Source organism: Microcebus murinus, chromosome 6 (assembly GCF_040939455.1).
Source record: "Microcebus murinus isolate Inina chromosome 6, M.murinus_Inina_mat1.0, whole genome shotgun sequence".
Lineage (NCBI taxonomy): Eukaryota > Metazoa > Chordata > Mammalia > Primates > Cheirogaleidae > Microcebus > Microcebus murinus.
This window is the reverse complement of record NC_134109.1, coordinates 47,119,032-47,141,060: the sequence shown is the minus strand read 5'-3', so window position 1 is coordinate 47,141,060 and position 22,029 is coordinate 47,119,032. Positions and strand designations below refer to the sequence as shown.

Genomic DNA, 22,029 nt, shown 5'->3' with positions numbered 1-22,029 from the left:
GGAAGAACTTTATTTTCTTAAAAATAGTTTTTCCAACTAGATCACTTAAAAACTTAAATGAACTGTTAACTAAAGAGTCTCCACTTTTGAATTCTATGGAGCTTGGCAGGCCACGCCTCTCTGGTACAGGAAAACTCAGGATGCTTTCTTAGTCGTGTATACCCTAAACTTACATTACACTTGAATTTTGTAAGATTTTTGGCATGAGGTGGGAACATTAGGCCAATCGTGCACTGTGCTCAAGCGATCCTGATACTTCATCTACTACAAACGTGCAAAGGAGACTGACAACACTTAATCACCCAGCTTAGAAGCTGAGGGCTCAAAAGTAGCACTTCAAAAAAAAAAAAAAAAACAAAAAAAAAAAACACTGCAGTTCCGTGGATTTATACTAAAGTATAACTCTCAGAGGATTTAGGTTCTTTACCCTCACTTTTGAATTGGTATAAATTCCAAATAAACAGGTAAATCAATTAGATAGGTGATCTGAGTTTACTACAAGAGACAAAAAAGAGCTACATACCTGTGGAGTGTTGGTTTCGGAGGTCCTGTTTTCAAGTTCCTCCTGCAGGTGCTGGTTTATCCTCTCTGCCTGCAGCAGCTGGTGTTGAAGCTGCAGAAACTGCTCCCTGGGCACCATGGGGCAGGCCTGCGGCGGGAGCAGCTGCAGATCCCAAGCGTGAGGGGACGGGCTAAGCATCACAGTGGACCTCAGGTGCTGCATCTGCAGGACAAGGGCAAACCCCGGTCAGTCGTGGTGCCTCCAGTCCAGAGCTTCCGTCGAAGGTGTCACACAGAGAGTAATGAAGCCTAGGGACTGGTTAATGGCCTCACACCCACTGACAACTTAGAAACAGGACAGCACAGGAGCCTGAGAAAGATGTAAATGGGAAGGGCCATTTTGCATAGGAGATGATATGATTAATGAATAAGCAGGCTTTCTTAAAAGCTGTAGACTTAAAAAGTAGAACTTACTCACGCCTGAGTGACTATACGGGCATGATATACATAATATGTCTGAATTCTTTCTTGGTTTTACACTGAAATATTTAATTACATCTTTTAAAAACTGGGATCAGAGTAAGGAAATCAGGAGAAAGTGGTTATGCTTTAGGGTTTTGCCACTTGATTTACCATTCATAAAGATATTTTAAAATTTTTTTTTGAGACAGAGTCTCGCTTTGTTGCCCAGGCTAGAGTGAGTGCCGTGGCGTCAGCCTAGCTCACAGCAACCTCAATCTCCTGGGCTCAAGCAATCCTGCTGCCTCAGCCTCCCAAGTAGCTGGGACTACAGGCATGCGCCACCATGCCCGGCTAATTTCTATAGTAGAGATGGGGTCTCGCTCTTGCTCAGGCTGGTTTTGAACTCCTGACTCAAGCAATCCGTCCCATAAAGATTCTTAAAGGTAAATATTAAATGACTGCATATTTTCCAACCCCAAGTCAGTAATTTGTTTGAAGAATCTGATCTTACATCTAAAATGATTTTAATCTATCATTGTTGGTCAATGTGTACTTATACCCTTCAATTGAAAATAGCATAAGACAGGCAATTCTGGGGGATAAGGCCATGATATCCTAGAACATCTAGGAATTGGAGTACATGGAATAGAAAGATTTGTTCAAGACAATGAGGAAATGGTATGTGTATCAACATGCCAATCAAAGTAGGGGCGAGGAAAGGGAGGAGAGTGCACTGTACTCTGGCCAGGGAAGCATGCCACCTCACATCTCACTTTCAGGGCTCAACTGAAGGCATGCAACAGACATGACTAAGTACTGAACTCAAGAAGCAGCACCTCCAGGCTTGTGAGAAGGGGAAAAAGGACCTCTAAGACTCAACTATAATTAAATGCTTATCATGAAGCTTCAGAGCCACTATCCATTTCCTTACATCTAAATTTCTTGAGGTGGACCACTGCCCATTTTGAAATACTTCTAGTGGTAGATTCAGAAAATCCACCACTTTTTCATGAATCAAGACATGGAGAATTATGATCCCATGACTCTATATCAGTGGGATAATTCTCTTTATAAATAATGCTTTAAATACCAAGGAAAATCCTGATATAAACAGAAACATATTATGCAGTTAAAGCAAAATGAAATGAATACTGGCTCTTACCTTAAGTACTTACTAACTGATAGTCAATAGAAATGATTGCATGAACACTGAGTGTAATGGGATGTCTCCATGCTATGAAAGTTTATTGAAAGAGAAAGTTCTACCTTCACACACTATCTCAGGCAGAGAACTGCACCCTTCTCTGCTACTTCCAACCACTGAGTTCTAGGTACACGTTAGCCATAGACAAGACAAAAACAAAAGAAAATTACAGGAGTTATAAAAAGAGGAAGAAAAGTATGACTTATAAAAAGAGGAAGAACAGTGTCAATTAGGTATATTATATATGTGAATAAGAGCATATGAAGGACCAATGTTTATTTTTCTGGTTATAAATTTTACAGACATTAAAATGTCTTATAATTTTAATTCTGCAACTGCGTCCTCACCTACTATAATTCGGTTGGTTTGTGAGCTTGCCACCTTTACCTGTATCCATGCAGTACAATTATTTAGAAGATTTCAGGTCCAGTATGGAATGGATCTGACGTTAAATCCCTTGCCACTAGGAGATGCAGAACACAGTATGAACTATAAAACATTTTTGCTGTTCAAGTGAACTGTTTGCTATAACAGAGGTATTCAAGCAGACTTGAGAATTGCTAATATAGTTTGTTCAAAATGAATTATTAAACATTGCCTCATATAGCTGAAAAAGCCCTGAAGTAGGAGTCAAATTCTAACCCTAATTCTTCTATTTCCTAGTCTAGTGATTTGCTGTCTTTAATAACATTGCAGTAGAGTGCGTGTTGCATTAGATCAGTGACTTTTAAACTACTATATACAGATGAAGAGAAACTCCTTTAAGGGAGTGCATACATCAGATCAGAATCATCTAGAAAGCTTTTCTCAAATTACCTGATCCCAAAGATTCTGATGCAGGACTTCTCCCTCCTTGCCTACCCTTGTGCCCCAACCGGGTAAGACTCCCTGCCAGAGTAATGAGGAATGAACCTATCCTTCAGGTGAGCTGGGCACAAAAGATGGTGTGAAAACCACTGTACATCCTTCAAATTGGCCTAATCTATAGATATCATAAATAAATATCCAATCTGTAGTGGGGGGGCAGTGGTTAATGGTTAAGTTTCTGTTCAGAGTGTTGAAAAGTTTTTAGAAGTAGTGATAATGGTTGTACAACACTGTGAATGTAATTAATGCCACTGAAGTGTACACTTAAAATGGTAAATTTTATGGTATGTATATATTTACCAGCTTAAAAAAATTAATGTAATATACCAAAAAAGACTGAGTTGAATACTTTAAATGGGTGAACTGTATAGATATGAATTATATCTCAACAGAGCTGTTAACTCTATAGATTTCTACAGATTGGACTGTTTAACGGTTCAGTCTTATTTTCTAATGAAAGTTTTATTTGAGTAGTGTATGCGATGTTCTTTTCAGTGTTCACATGGAAAATTCATGCTTTTTCCTTATTCAGCTCCAGTGCCAAGAACGCTCAATTTCCCTCATCTTTTAGTAGATATTTACTATTAGATCAGGGGAAAAATAATGGGAGGAAGTTGCATACAATGGCTAATAATGGAACATGGGGCTGGGAGAGCAGGTGGGGGAAGACGGCCTGTTGGAGAGCCTCTGTCAAGGCCCTAATGGTGATTAAGTATATACCCTGTTACTTTTCAATTTGTTGTTAGACATATTGGGCTTAGCTTCAGATATCTTATTCATTAGAGTATATAATTATTTCATCAGAAAAGCAAGTCTACATCTAAGCACAACCCGCAGCTCAAGGTTTTGAACACATTTATTATATGCTGTCAGAAAAAGAAAAAATGGTTTGATTTCACTATTTAGAGTTTAACAAATTTCCCCATTAGAGGGTAAATCGGAGAACATAAAATTGACAGAAGCCTCAGTGGGTTATTTAAATGTTAGTGTGACATGTTTGCCCATATTCACATTTAAAAACCAAGCATTGATTTTTAAAGTTTCCTTTGCATGTGTCCAGCTTCATAAAAGAATATATTTAAATATCTCCATTCTTTCCTATAATTCTGGCTTTAAAAATATATGTATATGTAGTACTTTTTAAGAACACAGACATTTTCTACCCTATATAAATTTTATAGTTCACTAAACATTGGATTAATTGACTAATATTTCCATCTAGCCAAAGCACCTCAATGAAATTTTACTTATTAAGGAGGATTTGCACATAAATTGTTTTCTATCCTATAATTGAACTCAGCATTCAGAAGGCAACCTAGCAGACTGGAATGAACATACAAGCCTGACAAGTTTGGTTTTTTTGTTTTTTTTTAGACAGGGTCTTGCTCTGTTGCCCTGGGGCAGAGTGCAGTGGCATCATCATAGCTCACTGCAACCTCAAACTCCTGAGAGCTCAAGCCATCCTCCCACATCAGCCTCCCAACTAGGAAGAACTGGGACTATAGGCATGTGCCACCATTCCTAGCTAATTTTTCTATGTTTTGTAGAGACAGGGTCTTGCTCTATTGCTCAGGTTGGTCTCCAATCCTGGCCTCAAGCAATCCTCCCGCCTCGGCCTCCCAAAGTGCTAGGATTACAGGTGTGAGCCACTGTGCCTGGCCCAAGCTGACAAGTCACATCCATTTTTATAATTATCAGATATACCTCTTGCAAAGCAGTGCTGAGTTATAAATGTAGTATTGAACAATGGCAGCACTTGAAAATAAAACTTCTAAATGCTAATGCTCTCGAATTCCCTGCATGGATTTCCTAACAGAAGAGATTGTTAGAAAGCAATCATGAAAACACTGAAATATAGAAGGTATCACAGGGGGGAAACATAAATACAGTGACAGTAAGAGAACTCTGGGCCCCTTGGCCAGTATCAGACAGAGTCCCTGCCATCTGAATTTGTTGAAGTTCAGATCTTTGCATTTTAGGTCAATATTATTCCTTCCTCTGCAAAGTAGTATAGATTTCTATACTATGTATTCTATGTAATTAAGCAAAAATGCCTATTGAACTTGGTAAGACAGACCAAAAAATTCAGCTTGGCAATGTACTTGGATTTTCATAGCAGGAACTGAATGCCATGTCTAGTCTCTCCCAACAAATGGCTCATTCATGGATTAAAATATTCTTCATAGCTAAGGCCATCTGCTTAAAAACTTACCTCCATGAGCTGCTCATCCAGTTTTACTTGTTTCTTTTTCAAGCCTTCATTTTCCAAATGAATTGTTTCTAATTCTCGTTCAAGGGAATTCATCTGACTGATCTGTTAAAAAACAGAAAATTCGCTAAAAAAAAACCCAAAACACAAAAAAACCTGGTTTGCTTTACTTTGACAAATCTGCGCTAGTCAGAAATCTCAACCCTGGGAAGAAAGCCAAAGTGAATTCAGCCATGGAAAACGACAAACAATGCAATTCAGTGCATTGCTTCTATTAAGTAAGGTAGTTTTAATCACCAGTCCTCACACAGAACAGATTCCTTAAGGCAGCAGCTGGCTTTTAAACTTGGATGCCACCCACTAGAAGAAATATATTTTATCTTACAACATAGTACACACACCCACATGTATATGCACAGTCATAAGCACTTATCTGTGAAACAATATTTATCCTTGCCATGCATGTACTCTGATATTTCCTAGTATATTTTATTAATAAAAATGCTGCTTTTCACTAAATCAATTTAATGATCCTCTACTATGAATCTGCAATGGGAAAAACACTGCCTCAAGGTAAAGTTAATGGTTTAAAGTTGAGAGTACATAAAACCTGATTTATATAACTCCTTTCTCTATTTTTTTTAAGAGACAAGGTCTTGCTCTCTCACCCAGGCTGGGGTACAGTGGCATGATAACAGCTCACTGTAGCCTCCAACTCCTGGCCTCAAGTGATGCATACACCATTACAAGCTAATTTATTTTTATTTTTGTAGAGATGGGATCTTGCTATGTTGCACAGGCTGGTCTTGAACTATTTGGTCTCAAGCACAATCCTCTTGCTTTAGCCTCCCAAAGTTCTGAGATTACAGGTGTGAGCCACCATGCCCAGCCCATTCACAATTTTAAAGATGAAATTTGAGGATTTTATAAGTATCCATTTCTGAAATTCTTTTTACTACAGGAAGAATCTAATGAGCTAGAGAATCCTGCTAAGTAGAACACATATGACACTATTCTAGAAATGCTGATTTTGCCTCTATCAAAAAGAGCTCAAGAGAGCAGCAAGAATTGTTAAACAGAGTATAATCTTCCCAGGTCCATTTAAAATGCATTCTTATTTAAAGACCTATCACAAGATGTTTCCCCTGGCCAACAGCTAGATGAAACCCACTCTCTTTCTAAAAAGTTTACTTGAACATACCTGAAATTAAATAGCATTTCGGCTTTAGAGCACAACCCGCCTTCTTGTTGCAAATGGTAATGATAATAAAATTTTTTTTTTTTTTTTTTTTTTTTGAGACAGAGTCTCACTTTGTTGTCCAGGCTAGAGTGAGTGCCGTGGCGTCAGCCTAGCTCACAGCAACCTCAAACTCCTGGGCTCGAGTGATCCTTCTGCCTCAGCCTCCCGAGTAGCTGGGACTACAGGCATGCGCCATCATGCTCGGCTAATTTTTTTTTTTATATATATATATATATCAGTTGGCCAATTAATTTCTTTCTGTTTATAGTAGAGACGGGGTCTCGCTCTTGCTCAGGCTGGTTTTGAACTCCTGACCTTGAGCAATCCGCCCGCCTCGGCCTCCCAAGAGCTAGGATTACAGGCGTGAGCCACAGCGCCCGGCCTAAAATTTTTAAAAGTTGTTATGAATACTTTGACATGAATATTTCCTAACAAAAGCAACATTGTTCATTCTTCCCAGATTTTTAAACAAACTATAGGAAGGTAATAGTGAAAATTCTGAGTTTCACTTTAGAACAAGAAAGAGAGAAAAAAAAATAAGTAACAACCACCACCCCAGAATAACATTGGTCCAGAACTCTAACTTTTGGCACGAAGTATAGAAAGCACACTAAGCTGCACTACAGAGCTCTGACCATGTGGTAGCTAGCCTCTGAGATGACTCCCACTTCCTGGCATGCATCCTCTTGCATAGTTCCTTCCCACACTCGACCACAGCTAGTCTGTGTGACAAACAGAATACAGCACAAATGTTGGTATGTCCCTTCTGAGGTTTGCTATTAAAGGCACCACAGCTCTGTCTTGATCTTTTGGGGGAAGCTCGCTGCCACATTCTGCGAAAAGGCCCAGGAGATGACGAGCTGAGGTCTCAGGCAATCAGCCAGCCAGTGTCAGAATCCTCTCGCTAACAGTTACATGAGTGAGCTTGGAAAGTGGATGCTCTCGTCCCAGTGAAGCCTTCGGATAACCACAGCCCTGGCTAACATCTGGACTGCAATCTCACCAGAGCCCTGAGTCAGACCACCCAACTAAGTGGCTTCTGACTTCCTGACTCACAGATGAGGCGAAAAATGTTTGTTGTTTGAATTTGTTAAATAGCAATAAAAACAATAAGACCGTGTTAAGATGTTTCTCATATTTAGGCTATATATATGTTTTGCTAACTTACAAAGGCTTGTAATACTAATGAAGATGATTAACTATCTTCTTTATGAAAGCTTAAAGTAAACTGTTCTTTTTTCAACAATTATTCAAGCAGAAAGAAATATGATACTATGATACTGTTTTGAAAAGAGTATAAAAGCATAAAGAGATATAAAGAAGAACCACAGAAACACAGAATGTACTCTTAAAAACTCACCTTTCTATTAGTAGGAGATCCTTCTTTCTGAAACTGTTCACACTCTCTCTTTAAGCTCAGCTTTTCTTGCTCTGTGGGTTTCACAGTACCTGATGAGTTTAGATGTTTTTGGTGTTTGGGAAGAAGGCTGGATTCCAGTTGACGAACCTAACAAGAACAAATGAAAGAGGAAGAGATGCTAATACAATCGGCCATCCAAGAAAAATAAGGAATATAAGGAAAGTTTTAATTTGGCACTTGGGTACTGTTGTAAATTTTTTTAAGTTAAGCCTGCCAATTCTTGAAGCCCCCTTTTTTGGATTTCAAAAGATCCTTTCTAGGTAAATCTGGTTGGGTCTACAAACCCAATGCTGTAAGGACAAGATGGGGAAGAGGGGACTTCTAGGTCTACTAACTCTCCAGGCGTCAACAGCGTGTGTAATCGGGGTGCCAAGAAGACAGACATAGGAGTTCTAGGCACTTTTGTTCTGATGTAAGCCTTACTTTTAGGAGTGAATGAGGTGACAGTCCCATCTATTCTGTATTGGACTGTTCACGCCCGAAAGAATGCATTTACATCAACTACGTTCCATGAGGACAGGGACCATCCCTGTCTTGTTCTCCACTGCAGCTTCTGTGATAGTTTCTAGCAAGGAGTAGGTGTTCAAAAGGGACACCTGGGACTCTTCAGAGAGCACCTAATCAAAGGAAGTGTTGAAGCATAGCTTAACTACCATTGGTTGACTACATAGCAGAGGTAAGGAATTCAAGCATCAGTTTGGTGGCTGGAAAAAGAAATGCTGAGTCTTTTAAAAGGGGAACCCTTTTCTCTTATAAGAAATTAGATCCACAAGCTCTATGTTTTGCCGTTTTTGTACTACTAGTCTTGGTGGCCAGCCAATTTGAATGAAGACTATATGGTTAGCATAATTTCCATGAGTCTATATGAGGATTAAAATCACAAATATATTTTAATATAGAACTGCTTCTACAAAGTGAAAAATATTTTATAAACATCAATATAAAATTATATGCAAGTAAATGATAAATTATACATCTTAAAATAAGTCTGCCATAGCAGGATACTCAAACTCATACTCTAGAATCATTTCAATCATATCAAGCATTGATTTTCATATCAAACTAGTCATTTTCAATCATATGCCACCATATGCAACTTCTCAAGTTACCTTCTCCCGGGAATGTGTGAGTTCTGCTTTGGTGTTCTGTACCACGGTTTGGAGTCTCTCGTTCTCTTTGCAAAGCAGCTGCTGTTCTTCATTCATCAGATGATCCAACTTGTCCCAAGAAAGCCTTTTCTGCTGGTTATGGAACCCTGATGGATGGGTGGCTATTTCTGGGGCCCAGTTCTTAAGAGAGAATTGCAGAGTTAAGTAAGCCTAACAACAAGCTGATGGGTAATTTCTGGTTTGAGAAAGGTATCATATTTACCTAACGATGACAATTTTCAGTAAGTACCTTTAAAGCTTCACCTTTGTCTTCTAATGAAAGTGAGTGTATGTATATACAAATATGAATATGAACTCCAGGAATATTGGAGGTTGATTTAAAAAAAGTTTCAAAATTCTATGTTTACAATGGTCTTTGGCAAAATAGCCTCATCAAGTCTGGTAACAAATACGATTGTAGGGCAAGTCCCAGGTCCATATAGGACCCAAGTGCATAGAGCTTGGTGGCTGAACAATTGCCTGGGCAACATGGTGAGATTTTGGTCTCAAAACTCACAAACTTTGTTTCTGGTGGGGAAAAAAATGTTATCGTCGAGCCCAGAAAATACTCCTTTGACGAATAGAGAACACGAAGGGAACTCTGAGATGCACTGCCAACGCGAAAGCTTTCCCTAGCTAAACTCTACTTCCATTTGCACATATGCAATCATATCCATTTTTAGAACCCAAAGCACATATTGTCTGTACAATTAAGGCCTGAATTTGGGAATATGCTTTAAGCTATCAAAGTGATTTCTTGGATCTTGATGATGATTTAAAAAAATTAAAGTGACAGCAAGATAAATCTTCTGCCTTTCAAGCTAAATATGAAAAAGAAAAAAGGTACAATCTCTTTTTGAGAAAAATGTCAGCCCAGAAGTAACTTTTAATTTTTTTTTTTTTTGAGACAGAGTCTTGCTTTGTTGACCAGGCTAGAGTGAGTGCCGTGGCATTAGCCTAGCTCACAGCAACCTCAAACTCCTGGGCTCAAGCAATCCTTCTGCCTCAGCCTCCCAAGTAGCTGGGACTACAGGCATGCGCCACCATGCCTGGCTCATTTTTCTATATATATTAGTTGGCCAATTAATTTCTTTCTATTTATAGTAGAGACGGGGTCTCGCTCTTGCTCAGGCTGGTTTCGAACTCCTGACCTCGAGCAATCCGCCCGCCTCGGCCTCCCAGAGTGCTAGGATTACAGGCGTGAGCCACCGCGCCCGGCCCAGAAGTAACTTTTAAAATGGAAACTATCTTATTTTTTTTTAAAAAAGTGTCACCAAGAGATAAAATAAAAAAATTAGTGCCTACTTTTATTGTAGGACAAAATCTTAACATCTAGCCTAAGACTAACATCCCTAACATTGTTCTTAATTTATTTGCACACAGATTAAGCAGCATCGTAATAAAAGGAGACACTTTCTACAGCTCCATCATAACATGTCAGCCAGCTAACACTTTAACCAGCTCCGCCTGGACTTTCTGGCATCACAGTAGCAACCTGTTTGGTAGCAATGAATTCTCTCCTGAAATTCAGTACTATGGTTTTAAGCCATAGTTTTCCTTTTTAGCAGAAGTTTTACTTTTTTTGCAGCCTGTGTATGTTCCTAGATAAATTTCTTGTAATATTTTTCTTGACTTAATTTTTTTAGGGTCACATGAATGCCATCAATTAACTAAGAAAACTTTTGAGTCATTACTACAAAACTCAACTTAGCCACGGTCTTCTGACTTGCTCAATATAAAAACAAAGTACCTGTTTTGTATCATTATGGTTCCATTTATATGAAGTCCAGAAACAAGCACCCCTAACTTATAGTGACAGAGGGTACTAACGTGGTTCCCCTGGGGTTAACAACTGGAGGGAACACAAGAGAGCCAGCTGAGTGCTGGAGATGTTCTATATTTTGATCTAAGTGATGGTTACACAAACATACACACAGATATGTAAACTATATATATTTAGGTGTACATACACATAGAAGTAATCAAGTTATAGACTTAAAATTTGTGTGCTTTACTGTAAACAACTTACACCTTAATAAAGAAAGAAATTACCTTGTCACCAGCATTCTGAAGTTTCTTATGTAAAGACATCACTTCTTGTTTTAAAGCCTCCTTTTCCTGCTGAGTCACTCGTAGGTCAGATTTAATCTGGAACATTTGTAGGTTTACCTTCTGCAGGGTATCTTCTAAATTCTGAACCTGTATCATGAGAACAATCTTAACCTCTACACACACCCTTGTGGTCTCACCTCTAGCATGTCCAGGAATAAATGAACAAGGAGAAAAGAACTCCAAGGTCCCTTCTGTTTCTATTTCTATACCCAGCTTTCTTTTCAGTAGTTCTGTGGAAACCCAGGATATTATGTACATTTACAGGGTGCTAAACTTTATTTAGGACAATGACAAACTGTACCTGGAGCAAGGTATTGGTGATAATGTCAGCTGGTAGATTTACCAAGCGATCTCTTACAGAACCAATGAGTGCCAACTGGCATCATAAAAGAAGTTGTCGCTGAATTTTGTAGAAATTATGTTTTAGCCTGTGGTGTTGGATTATAAAAGGCCTCTTAATTGAAAACAAAAATATATACTTGTAGAATCCTACTGTACACTAATATCTCATAAATTTCAATTTAAAAATTTAAATTTATAAAAGGAACAATGATGATAGATCTTTAACTATAGTAGGGCTTGAACCTGCCTTAGAAGTCCTATTTCTAAATTAGGAATGAGTAATCATTTTTATATACTATTCTCACACTTTCATAAGTAATCTCGTTAATGAACATTTGGGGAAATAGTATTTAAATGATTTTACCATACTATAAACACATGTCAAATGTTGGTCAAATTGTATCATTATGAGCCCTCTTAGGTCACTTCCACCTAAAACATTCTTTCTACCGGGATTTCTTTTTTTTTTGAGACGGAGTCTCACTCTGCTGCCCAGGCTAGAGTGCCATGGTATCAGCCTATCTCACAGCAACCTCAAACTCCTGGGCTAAAGCGATCCTCCTGCCTCAGCCTCCCAAGTAGCTGGGACTATAAGCATGTGCCACCATGCCTGGCTAATTTTATATATATATATATATATATATATATATATATATATATATATATACATACATATATATATATATACATACATATATATATATATATATTTTTTTTTTTTTATTTTAGTTGTCCAGCTAATTTCTTTCTCTATTTTTAGTAGACACAGAGTCTTGCTCAGGCTGGTCTCGAACTCCTGAGCTCAAATGATCCGCCCGCCTTGGCCTCCCAGAGTGCTAGGATTATAGGGGTGAGCCACCGTGCCTCATTTCTGTTAGAAGACACAGGAGAATATTAACTGTGAAGATGAAACTAGAATTGTTCACATACCTTTTCCTGTGACGCCACCAGCTGTGACTTTAAGCTCTCACTTTGGTGTTCCCAAGACTTCTGTTCCTGCTTCATTGTAGCAATTCTGTGCTCCAAAAGACTTGATTTTGCCAACTGTTTCAGGAAGAGAAAAGAGGTAAAAGGGCATTTTTGCAAACAAATCTAGCCTTAATTTATATGCCTCCACTTATATTGTCAAGAACAAGTATCATCTAATTATGTGGTAGAACAGGACAAGGTAAAAAAAAAAAATAAAATAAAAAGGAAGTACTTTTATGGACTCCTTGTTCTACCTCTATTTTTCTTTTTTGGGATTTCCCATTTTTTTTTTTCTCACTGCCTCATATTTTGAGGGTGGGAGATGGCAGGCTGGAAGGCAGTTAGAAATCTCAAGAGCGTACCAGAGTACGAAAATATGAAATACCCATTAAGGCAGTGTTTTTGAATCTAGAGATAAAATAGAATAAAGAGTGTCTGTCTATGAAACAGATCTCAGATTATTAAAAATATTTATATTATATACAACAAACCATTGATATATGTAAATAATTATATTAAGTAGCATTGTGATATATTAAAATGAGACAAGTTTTATGTTGTATTTAATAATAATTATTAAACAACTAATTTAGACACTGTCACAATCGTGGCTTCAGGAGATCTAGGGTCACATAAGGCCTGTGGCAATGCTGTTCCAGGAGACTTTGCAATAACGGAGGCCCACGAGCCACTGTCTAGAGAGAAATGCTCATCATATGTGCATTATACAATGATGGTAAAGTCTTTTATTTTTATTACCTTATCCACACAGCTATTTAATTCCTCACTTAGAGCTTCCTTTTCTTTCAGCAATTTTTCATTGTAGCTTAGAACACTAGAAATTTTGTGCTGGAAGTCAGAGAGATCAGGACATCTGTGCAGCTGTAAGAGATAAACAAAGGAGCCCTGCCATCACATCTTACGGCTGTGCACATAAAGCAGTATTTATAAACAGAGCATTCGTGACGGCTGATATTTGTTTATCTGTAGATATTTCAGAGGACATACAAACTCTAGCAGACTATAATAAACTTTAACAAAATGTTCTCTGCTGGGTTCTCTCTGCTCCCCAACTGACTGCTGAAATATCTGCTCAGGCTCAATTGTTAAGTAATCATCCTAGCCCCCCAGTTTACCTTCAGGGTAAAATGACATACTGCCATTCTGTCACCAATTTAACTTGTACGCTTGTAGCTTCTGACATTTTTCTCATGCTTTTTTAGCTAGAAAAGTATTTTAGTCTCAGTTAAGACTTCCGAGTTGGCATGTGCCACATACAAGGTAACAACACAAGGGCAAGTTTAAAGATAAAACTATTACTTTTTCAGCTTGTTCCATGTGCTCTTCCCTTCAGAAGAGGCCTACGTTGACTTCCAGTAAGATGCTGCTGGTGTGGACACACACTGGCTGCTCCCTCTCTACTTTTTTTTTTTTTTTGAGACAGTCTCTCGCTTTGTTGCCCAGGCTAGAGTGAGTGTCGTGCCATCACAGTGTCGTGCCTAGCTCACAGCAACCTCAAACTCCTGGGCTCAAGTGATCCTGCTGCCTCAGCCTGCCGAGTAGCTAGGACTACAGGCATGTGCCACCATGCCAAGCTAATTTTTTCTATATATATATTAGTTGGCCAATTAATTTTCTTTCTATTTATAGTAGAGATGGGGTCTCGCTCTTGCTCAGGCTGGTTTCAAACTCCTGACCTTGAGCGATCTGCCCGCCTCGGCCTCCCAGAGTACTAGGATTACCGCGCCCGGCCTCCCTCTCTACTTTTACAAAATCAAGACAAACCAAAACCTTTTTGTTCCTTTTCAGCATCTTTATGGGTACTATTGACATTTTGGGCCAGATACTTCGTTGTAGGGGGCCTTCCTATGAGCTGTAGGATGTTTCACAGTGTCTCTGGCTTTATCTGCAAGACATCAGGAACACCATTTCCCCAGTTGTGAAAACTAAAAATGTGCGCAGACACTGCTAAATGTCCCAGGGTAGGGGAGCAATCCTCACCCCTAACCCTGCTGAGAAGAACCATTGCTTTAAAGAGACTGATTGTTTCTTATACTTCTTAAGTCCTTTCCCATAGTTTATAAGTTTTTAACTTTCTTCTGTTTCACTTGGCTTTCAATTTTTCAATTCTTTACTATCATTATGATCTTATGGCCATGTTTCTACTTCCCACCTGAAGTTCTTTTACATTTAGCTTCAGGAATAATATGACAAAATAGACGTTAAGGGTTGAATCTTATCTTCAGCTGTCAACAAATCTAGCATATCTTTTTTTTTTTTTTTTGAGACAGAGTCTCGCTTTGTTGCCCAGGCTAGAGTGAGTGCCGTGGCATCAGCTCAGCTCACAGCAACCTCAATCTCTTGGGCTCAAGCAATCCTGCTGCCTCAGCCTCCCGAGTAGTTGGGACTATAGGCATGTGCCACTATGCCCGGCTAATTTTTTCTATATACATTAGTTGGCCAATTAATTTCTTTCTATTTATAGTAGAGATGGGGTCTCACTCATGCTTAGCTGGTTTCAAACTCCTGACCTCGAGCAATCTGCCCACCTCGGCCTCCCAAAGTGCTAGGATTACAAGCGTGAGCCCCCATACCTGACCTAGCATATCTTAAAGATCTGAACAAGTCAGAAGGATACAGGAAAATGTGTTTTAAAGTACCTGAGCATTGGTTTAATAAAGAACTTTCTCCTTTACCCACTGCTTTGCCTCCCAACTCCCAAACACTCATAAAACTCAATACCCTTTTGGGTATCTACAGACTGGTGTGTAACTTCTGCTGATGCTATTTCTTTCTTTTTAGTGCAAAACAGAATACATGTAAAAGTGCTTGGTGAACTACCAATCATGATATCATACAGAGTGGCACATGCTTTCTTGGTCTGAGCTATACGGCAGCAACAATGGACTGACACTAACCTACTCTTGGGATCCAAAAGAGTCCAGCTGCTGATAAAACAACTTCCTACCAAGGCAGACAAGACTCACTTGTTTTTCCATCTCACTATTTATACTAATTCCTTTGTTAAAAAAAAAATGTAATAAAAATGTGCTGAATGATGTCTTCATGATGTTATTTTTCTCCTAATTCTGCTCTTTTTCTTCTGTTCTCTGGCTTAGCAAAGTCACGAAGCACACATTTCCCATACTACGGATTTGGAACCAATCATTAACCTTTTAAAGCTGAACAACAGACAGGCTTTCAAAAAGTAAAGGAAAAGAGGCTGAAGCAGAAGTTTCACTTGAGCCCAGGAGTTTGAGGTTGCAGTAAACCTATGATGACACCACTGCACTCTAGCAAGGGCAACAGAGCGAGACCCTGCCTCAAAAAAAGAAAAAAGCGTAAGAGGGACCAGCTTTACCTATGTCAATCAAGAGTGAACAGAATTATGAAAGTTATGAACAAGAAAGTCACCCTCTTTTTAGATAAATTTACATTATTTTATCACCTGGATGGGAGAAAGTAAAACTATATATATATATATATATATATATATTTTTTTTTTTTTTTTTTTTGAGACAGAGTCTCACTTTGTTGCCCAGGCTAGAGTGAGTGCCGTGGAACAATATATATTTTTAAATTGAAGTGGTTGGGATTCATTGGTAGCAATAGAATTTTAGAGTCTATAACATATATGTTACATATCAAGAAGAATTAGCAATAAGACCTTACAAATCAACTTCAAGTCTTCAACTTGACCAAGCAATAAGCTAGTTGACAGGACTCAGTACAGAGGAAATTTGGTGGCTACAAACACCAGACCCTCAGTGACATACTGTTTTGTGAACCCCCCAAGCTGCACACAGACTTACTTGTTTCATTTTCTCCAGTTCATCTTTGAGAAGGAGGTTTTCCTGTTCCACAATATGGGTTTGTATTTTAACTTCAGAAAGTTCCGCCTCCAGAGAAGACACTAAAGCAGAGGACTAAGAGAAAAATTACAAAGTCAAATAACAGCAAATGCATTTAGGCTGGGGAACCTTACAAGGTCCACAAAAGGTGATATTAAGGAAGCAATAATAGAAATTCAATGATGTACTGTTTTATGACCATTTTTCCTTACACTCAACAGAACAAAAGCAATCTTTTAAAAAGACTTTCCATTTAAATACATGGCATGAATATGATTTCTGAGGTAGTTTTTGCATGTTTCTCCAATGCAAAGTTATCTTTCTCTTGGGGAAGACACTTTGAAACTATGCAAATCCTGTCTCTCCTCAGACTTCTGCTTATTAATTTTAGTATCTATCAATGCATTCTGTTTACAACTTATTACTAGCGTGTTTCCCTTACAATGATTTTTTTTTTAATTTCCATATTTCTTTCTACATTAATTGGAATTCTACTGTAAGAAAGAGCTGTTGTTTCTCCATTTATTTAATCAATTATTTATATCAACATACACTCATAGATATTTATTATGTATTTGTTTTATAATTACACTTATTTTATTCTATACCATTATCTATTTTGTTGATCAAATTGTTCCAACTTTGGCTATTAGGAGCTCCTTCAGGTTGGGGCCCTGTATCCTTTTGACATGTCCCATCTTTTTTCTTTGAGCACATTTTTCCTTTTAGCATCATGAGATGTTCCAAGCTCATCTTGTATTTTCTCTGCCCGGAATTAATCATTTTTCCAAGGAGCCCTGGTTCCTTTTATAGAAAAATGGTGTATAGAAACCAAGATCAAGACATTAAATGCATATACACACATCTGTATTTCTGTATCTATCTAGCTGTGTGTGTATATACATATACCATAAGTTTAAACTAATATTTCAGATCCCAACCCAACATCAGAGCATTCATCTTAGCATTCCCTACTTCCCACTTGCAACTTCCTTCTCCACTGATGAGAAATGCCAGTTCTTATCGTCTACCCTATATTTACTTATTTGTTCTAGGATACACAAAGTAATTTCAGAATTACTAACCCACACCGCTACGAGAATCACATTTACTGAATAGATTATTAAAGCATTTATATACAGTTCATTTTCTCTTCAGACTGGATACTAATTTTCTAAGTACTTCATTCTTTCTTCCGCAGTGTGGTTGATTAGCCATTTATAATACAGTCAGGTTCATATGTTTGTGCTCCATTTCTCACCACACTGAGTGGTTTTACTTGTGCACTTATTCTGGGGGTATAGGAAAAATATGTGAAACATGACTATGGTTCTAAGAGTCAGAGCTATACAAAAGATAAACTCTGAATAGTGTCATTCCCTTCCTCATCCCTTTTACTACTTTCCCGTGTCATATTTTTTACTCTTGCCCTCATTAGTTCCTGGTTTTTATCATTCTTGTGTTTCTTTTGCACAAATGGATAGACACATGTGTACTTTCTAATGTCCCCTCTGGCATGCACAGAGGCATACTATAGCTACTCTTTTGAGCTTTCTTTTTTTACTTAAATAGTATATCCTGGAAAAAAAAGTATATCCTGGAGATCATTTCATATAAATAGGGACTTTTTTTAAACAGCTACATAGTACCACTTCACAGTGTGCGGTACCCACTGCATTTATTCACCCACTCTCCTATGCATGAGCACTAGGTTGTTTCCACTATTTCGCAATTACAAAGAATGCTTTGGTGAGTAACCCTGTGTATATGAATTTTCATGCTGTTGGAAGCACATCTTTAGGGTAGATTCTTACAAGTGTGATTGCTGGCCCAAAAGGTAAGTACATATGGAATTTTGTTAGGTATTGTCAAATTTACCTCCACAAAGATAGTATCAGTTTGCATCTCCCCAGCAATGTATGAAAGTGTTTCCTCACAGCCTTGCCAACAGAATATGTTCATATTTTTAAATTGTTGCCAGTCTTAGAGGTAACAAATTATATATCGGTGTTGTTTTAATTTGCATTTCTCTAATCATGAGTGATTCTGAACATTTTTTCCATAGGTTTGAAGACCATTTTTATTGATGAATTATTTGTTCATATGTTTTTCCCATATTGCTATATAGTAGGGATATTAGCCCTTATCTCTGTGGTATATAGTGTAAATATTTTCTCCTAGTTTTTCCATTGTCTTTTGACTTTGTTCATGGTATCTTTTTGCCATGTAAAGTTCTTTCAAAATATAATCAATTTTGTCTTTTATTGCCTCTGGTTTTTGAGTCATAGACACCCTTCTTTTACACAACAGTTACAGACAAATTAACCCATGTTTTCTTCTAGTACTTCTATAGTTTTATTTTTTATATTTAGACTCCTAATCCAATTGAAGCTTATCCTTGTGTATATTAGGAAATGTGGATCTAATTTTATCTATTTCCAAATGTCTACCTAGTTATCCAGGCACCATTTATTAAAAAGTCCATCTTTACCCCACTGGGTTGAGAAGCCACTTTTATTATGTACTAAGTCTCCATTTGTATTTGGGTCTAATTCTAGACTTTCTATTCCACTATTTGTCTATTTACATGCTAGTGTCAATGCCATACTGTTTTAATTATTAAGGCTTTATATATAAGAAATTTCACACAAGCTTTTCTTCTATTTCTTGGGATTTCCCCCCAGAAAAGCTATAGGGTGGCTACAGACCATACCTGGACTTTACAGTGTTCCAGTTCTTCTTTCAAATGAGATTGTTGTTCTTCCCATTCCTTCAATATACTATTTCCTGGCCCCTCTTCCTTCTGGCATAGCATTTCTGTCAGACGTTGATTAAGTTCTTGCAATTCTTCCTGATTTTGAGAGTTCTTTTGGCTAAGTTCTGTATTTTCTAAATCCAACTGTTGGTTTTTGATTTTTAATTCTGAAATCTAATTAAAATTGAAATAAGTTTTAAAAACTTGTTACCCTACTTGTGATAAAAATAGATTTAGAGATATAATTGTTTTTACTCTCTCTATATAGACAATAAGTTTTAAAAATATGTTTTCATAACAAATACTACATACTCATTATTACAAACTCAGGCAATTCAGAAGTGGATGAAGAACTGAGACATTCAGTTTAATTCCACTCCACAGAGGGCCACAGCTGGGTATGTATCCCTCCAGGTCTTTTTCTATGCATGTACAAAACCCATATACACAGAGATTCTTTTTTTCTTTTTAGCAAAAAATTGGATCATTTTTGAACAGCCTGCTTTTTTTCACTTATAACATCTTACTCTTATCTTTCCAAGTCAGTGTGTTCAGAAACCACCATATGCTCTATTTTTTAGTGGATGTAGATATTCCATAATGCATTTATCCATTCCCACATTGATAGACATATAGGTTATTTTTTTAAACCATTTTATCTTTTAATTAGGAAGAAAATGATCTTCTGGAAAATCCATTTACATATGGTAGCATTTTGTATATAGAATTTTTTTCTTTTAGAAATAGGGTTGCTGGGTTAGAAGGTCTGTGCATATATTACCATTCTTATAGATATCCCCAAATGTCTTCCTCATAGTGCTACCATCTTACAATCCCATCAATAATGTATGAATATACTCGTTTCCTCACACCCTTTTTAATACTTGATGGTATCAATCTTTACTTTTTGCTAGTTCAATAGGTGAAAAAAAAAAAAGGAAACTCATTTAATTTGTAGTTCCCTAATCACTACTGAGGCTAACCTCATTGTATATGTTGTATTCTTTTTTTTCCTGTGACTTGAACATTCACATCAATTGCCTATTTTTCAACTGGCTTTTGCCATTTATTTCTAAGAGTTTGAAATATATTTTGGATGTTAACGCCTTGTCTATTCCAAGTACCAAAAATACTCTCTCTCGGTAGTATGTCCTTGTCTTTGGATTGTTTCAGATAGATTCTAAAATGGCCTTCCCTTTTTACAACTGCATGTTGTAAGACTATGCAAATTGAGCATTGAATGGTACAAGCTATCTGAATAAATCATAATTCTGTGAAATATGCTGATTAACTGACATTTTGTAGCTGTGAAATTCTGTCCTTAACTTTCTCCTTTCAATAATGGTGAGGAAACTGGGAGGGCTAACATTAACTGGAACTACACAAGGGCTAGAGCTAGTATTTTATAGGTATGATTTTAGAGGTAACGCCTCATTATCCCCACGGATTATAAAGCTTATATGAAAAACTTAGAGTCCAAATGTTTATGGCAGGATAATTCACAATTGCAAAGATGGAAAACAACCCAAGTGCCCATCAATACATGAGTGGATTAATAAAATGTGGTATACGTATACCATAGAATACTACTCAACCATAAAAAACAATGCTGAACTAGCACCTCTTATTATTATCCTGGGTAGAGCTAGAGCCCATCCTTCAAAAGTAAAGTATCACAAGAATGGAAAAACAAGCACTACATGTACTCGCCATCAAATTGGTACTAACTGATCAAGACTTAGGTGCTCACATGGAAGTAATATTCGTCGGGTGCTGGGTGAGTGGGAGGCAGGTGGTGGGGATGGGTACATTCATAACAAATGGATGCGGAGCATATGTAAGGGAGATGGGCATGCTTGTAGCTCTGGCTTGGGTGATGCAAGAGCATTATATGTAACCAAAATGCTTGTACCCCCATAATATTCTGAAATTAAAAAAGAAAATAAATCAGGAAAAAAAAGGAAAGCCTGTCATTTTAACATTTATCGAATGACTCATCTTTCTGTAATGATTAAAATGTTCCTTCGGCATAAAAATAAATAAATAAAAATAAATCCTAATTACTAAAATCCTGAGGTTAGGGGGCAGAATTTAGCATCTAGAATAATACATTATTTTGCAAAAAACAAGAACCTACTTTAGATTCAGAATGAAGTGAGTTTCCATTTTCAGGCTCAGCATTTACAACCTCATCATCATTAGCTACATGTTATTCTAGTAGCTAGCATATGCTATAAATTTATAAATTTCAAGTAAAAAAAGAAAATTTCAGACTAAATAAATACTGGGAAATATTAAGTATTTTCTTACTTGTTTCTTTAAATTTTCAACCATCTTCTGAACTGCAGCTTTTTCCTGTTTCACAGTTTCTATTTTTTGCCTAAAGAAATGATGAAAATAAAATTGAAGAGTTAGGCTTTAAAAGTTGAAGTAAAATAGTTTTAGCCCTTGCAAAACTGTCTTAAGAAAATTTAAGTATATGTCTTACCACATTTCTTCCTGAGATCCATTTAATTTCCCTAATTTCAGGTTAGAAATGCTATCTTCTTCATTTAAAGTAGTAATTTCATTTCTCAAAATAGAATTTTCCTCTTGAAGCTTTTCAGATTCATATCTGAAGCACAGAGATTTAAAAAAAAAATGGTTACAACAAGGCAGTCATCTGGCATCTTTGGAAAATATTTTCTAGTAACTTCCAATAAGACGAGTATTCCATGCCAGTGAAAAAGAGAAGTCTAAATTAGTAGTCTCTTAGTACTTGGAAATCAAATTATGACATATTGACGAATTTCTTTTGGGAAGTAAGAATTTCACTAAAAGACGTTAGGGAAGTGTAGCTAAAAAACTTGAGCAGGGCAACAGGAGTCGAGACGCAATGCCCACTCTGGCTGTTGATTTCCCAATGGCAAGTACACTGCTTTGAGAAATGACTTCATTTATCTCAGTCTC

At 37.3% G+C, this 22,029-nt stretch overlaps 1 protein-coding gene across 4 annotated transcripts in view; it reads right to left on the bottom strand.

The window, feature by feature from the left end:
* Positions 1-22,029, bottom strand: part of NIN (ninein) — a 96,753-nt gene that overhangs the window by 10,265 nt on the left and 64,459 nt on the right. For 3 of the 4 annotated variants that reach the window (XM_020285812.2, XM_020285819.2, XM_076004038.1), the window contains 11 exons: positions 21,569-21,694; positions 21,391-21,460; positions 19,039-19,254; positions 16,287-16,400; positions 13,234-13,356; positions 12,436-12,549; positions 11,104-11,250; positions 9,013-9,192; positions 7,844-7,990; positions 5,247-5,348; positions 524-724 (listed from right to left, as the gene is read on the bottom strand). In XM_020285812.2, coding sequence (XP_020141401.2) covers positions 524-724; positions 5,247-5,348; positions 7,844-7,990; positions 9,013-9,192; positions 11,104-11,250; positions 12,436-12,549; positions 13,234-13,356; positions 16,287-16,400; positions 19,039-19,254; positions 21,391-21,460; positions 21,569-21,694 — 1,540 coding nt within the window. Of the gene's footprint in view, positions 1-523; positions 725-2,229; positions 2,291-5,246; positions 5,349-7,843; positions 7,991-9,012; positions 9,193-11,103; positions 11,251-12,435; positions 12,550-13,233; positions 13,357-16,286; positions 16,401-19,038; positions 19,255-21,390; positions 21,461-21,568; positions 21,695-22,029 lie in introns of those variants that run through there. The other variant, XM_076004039.1, reaches the window with a different exon arrangement.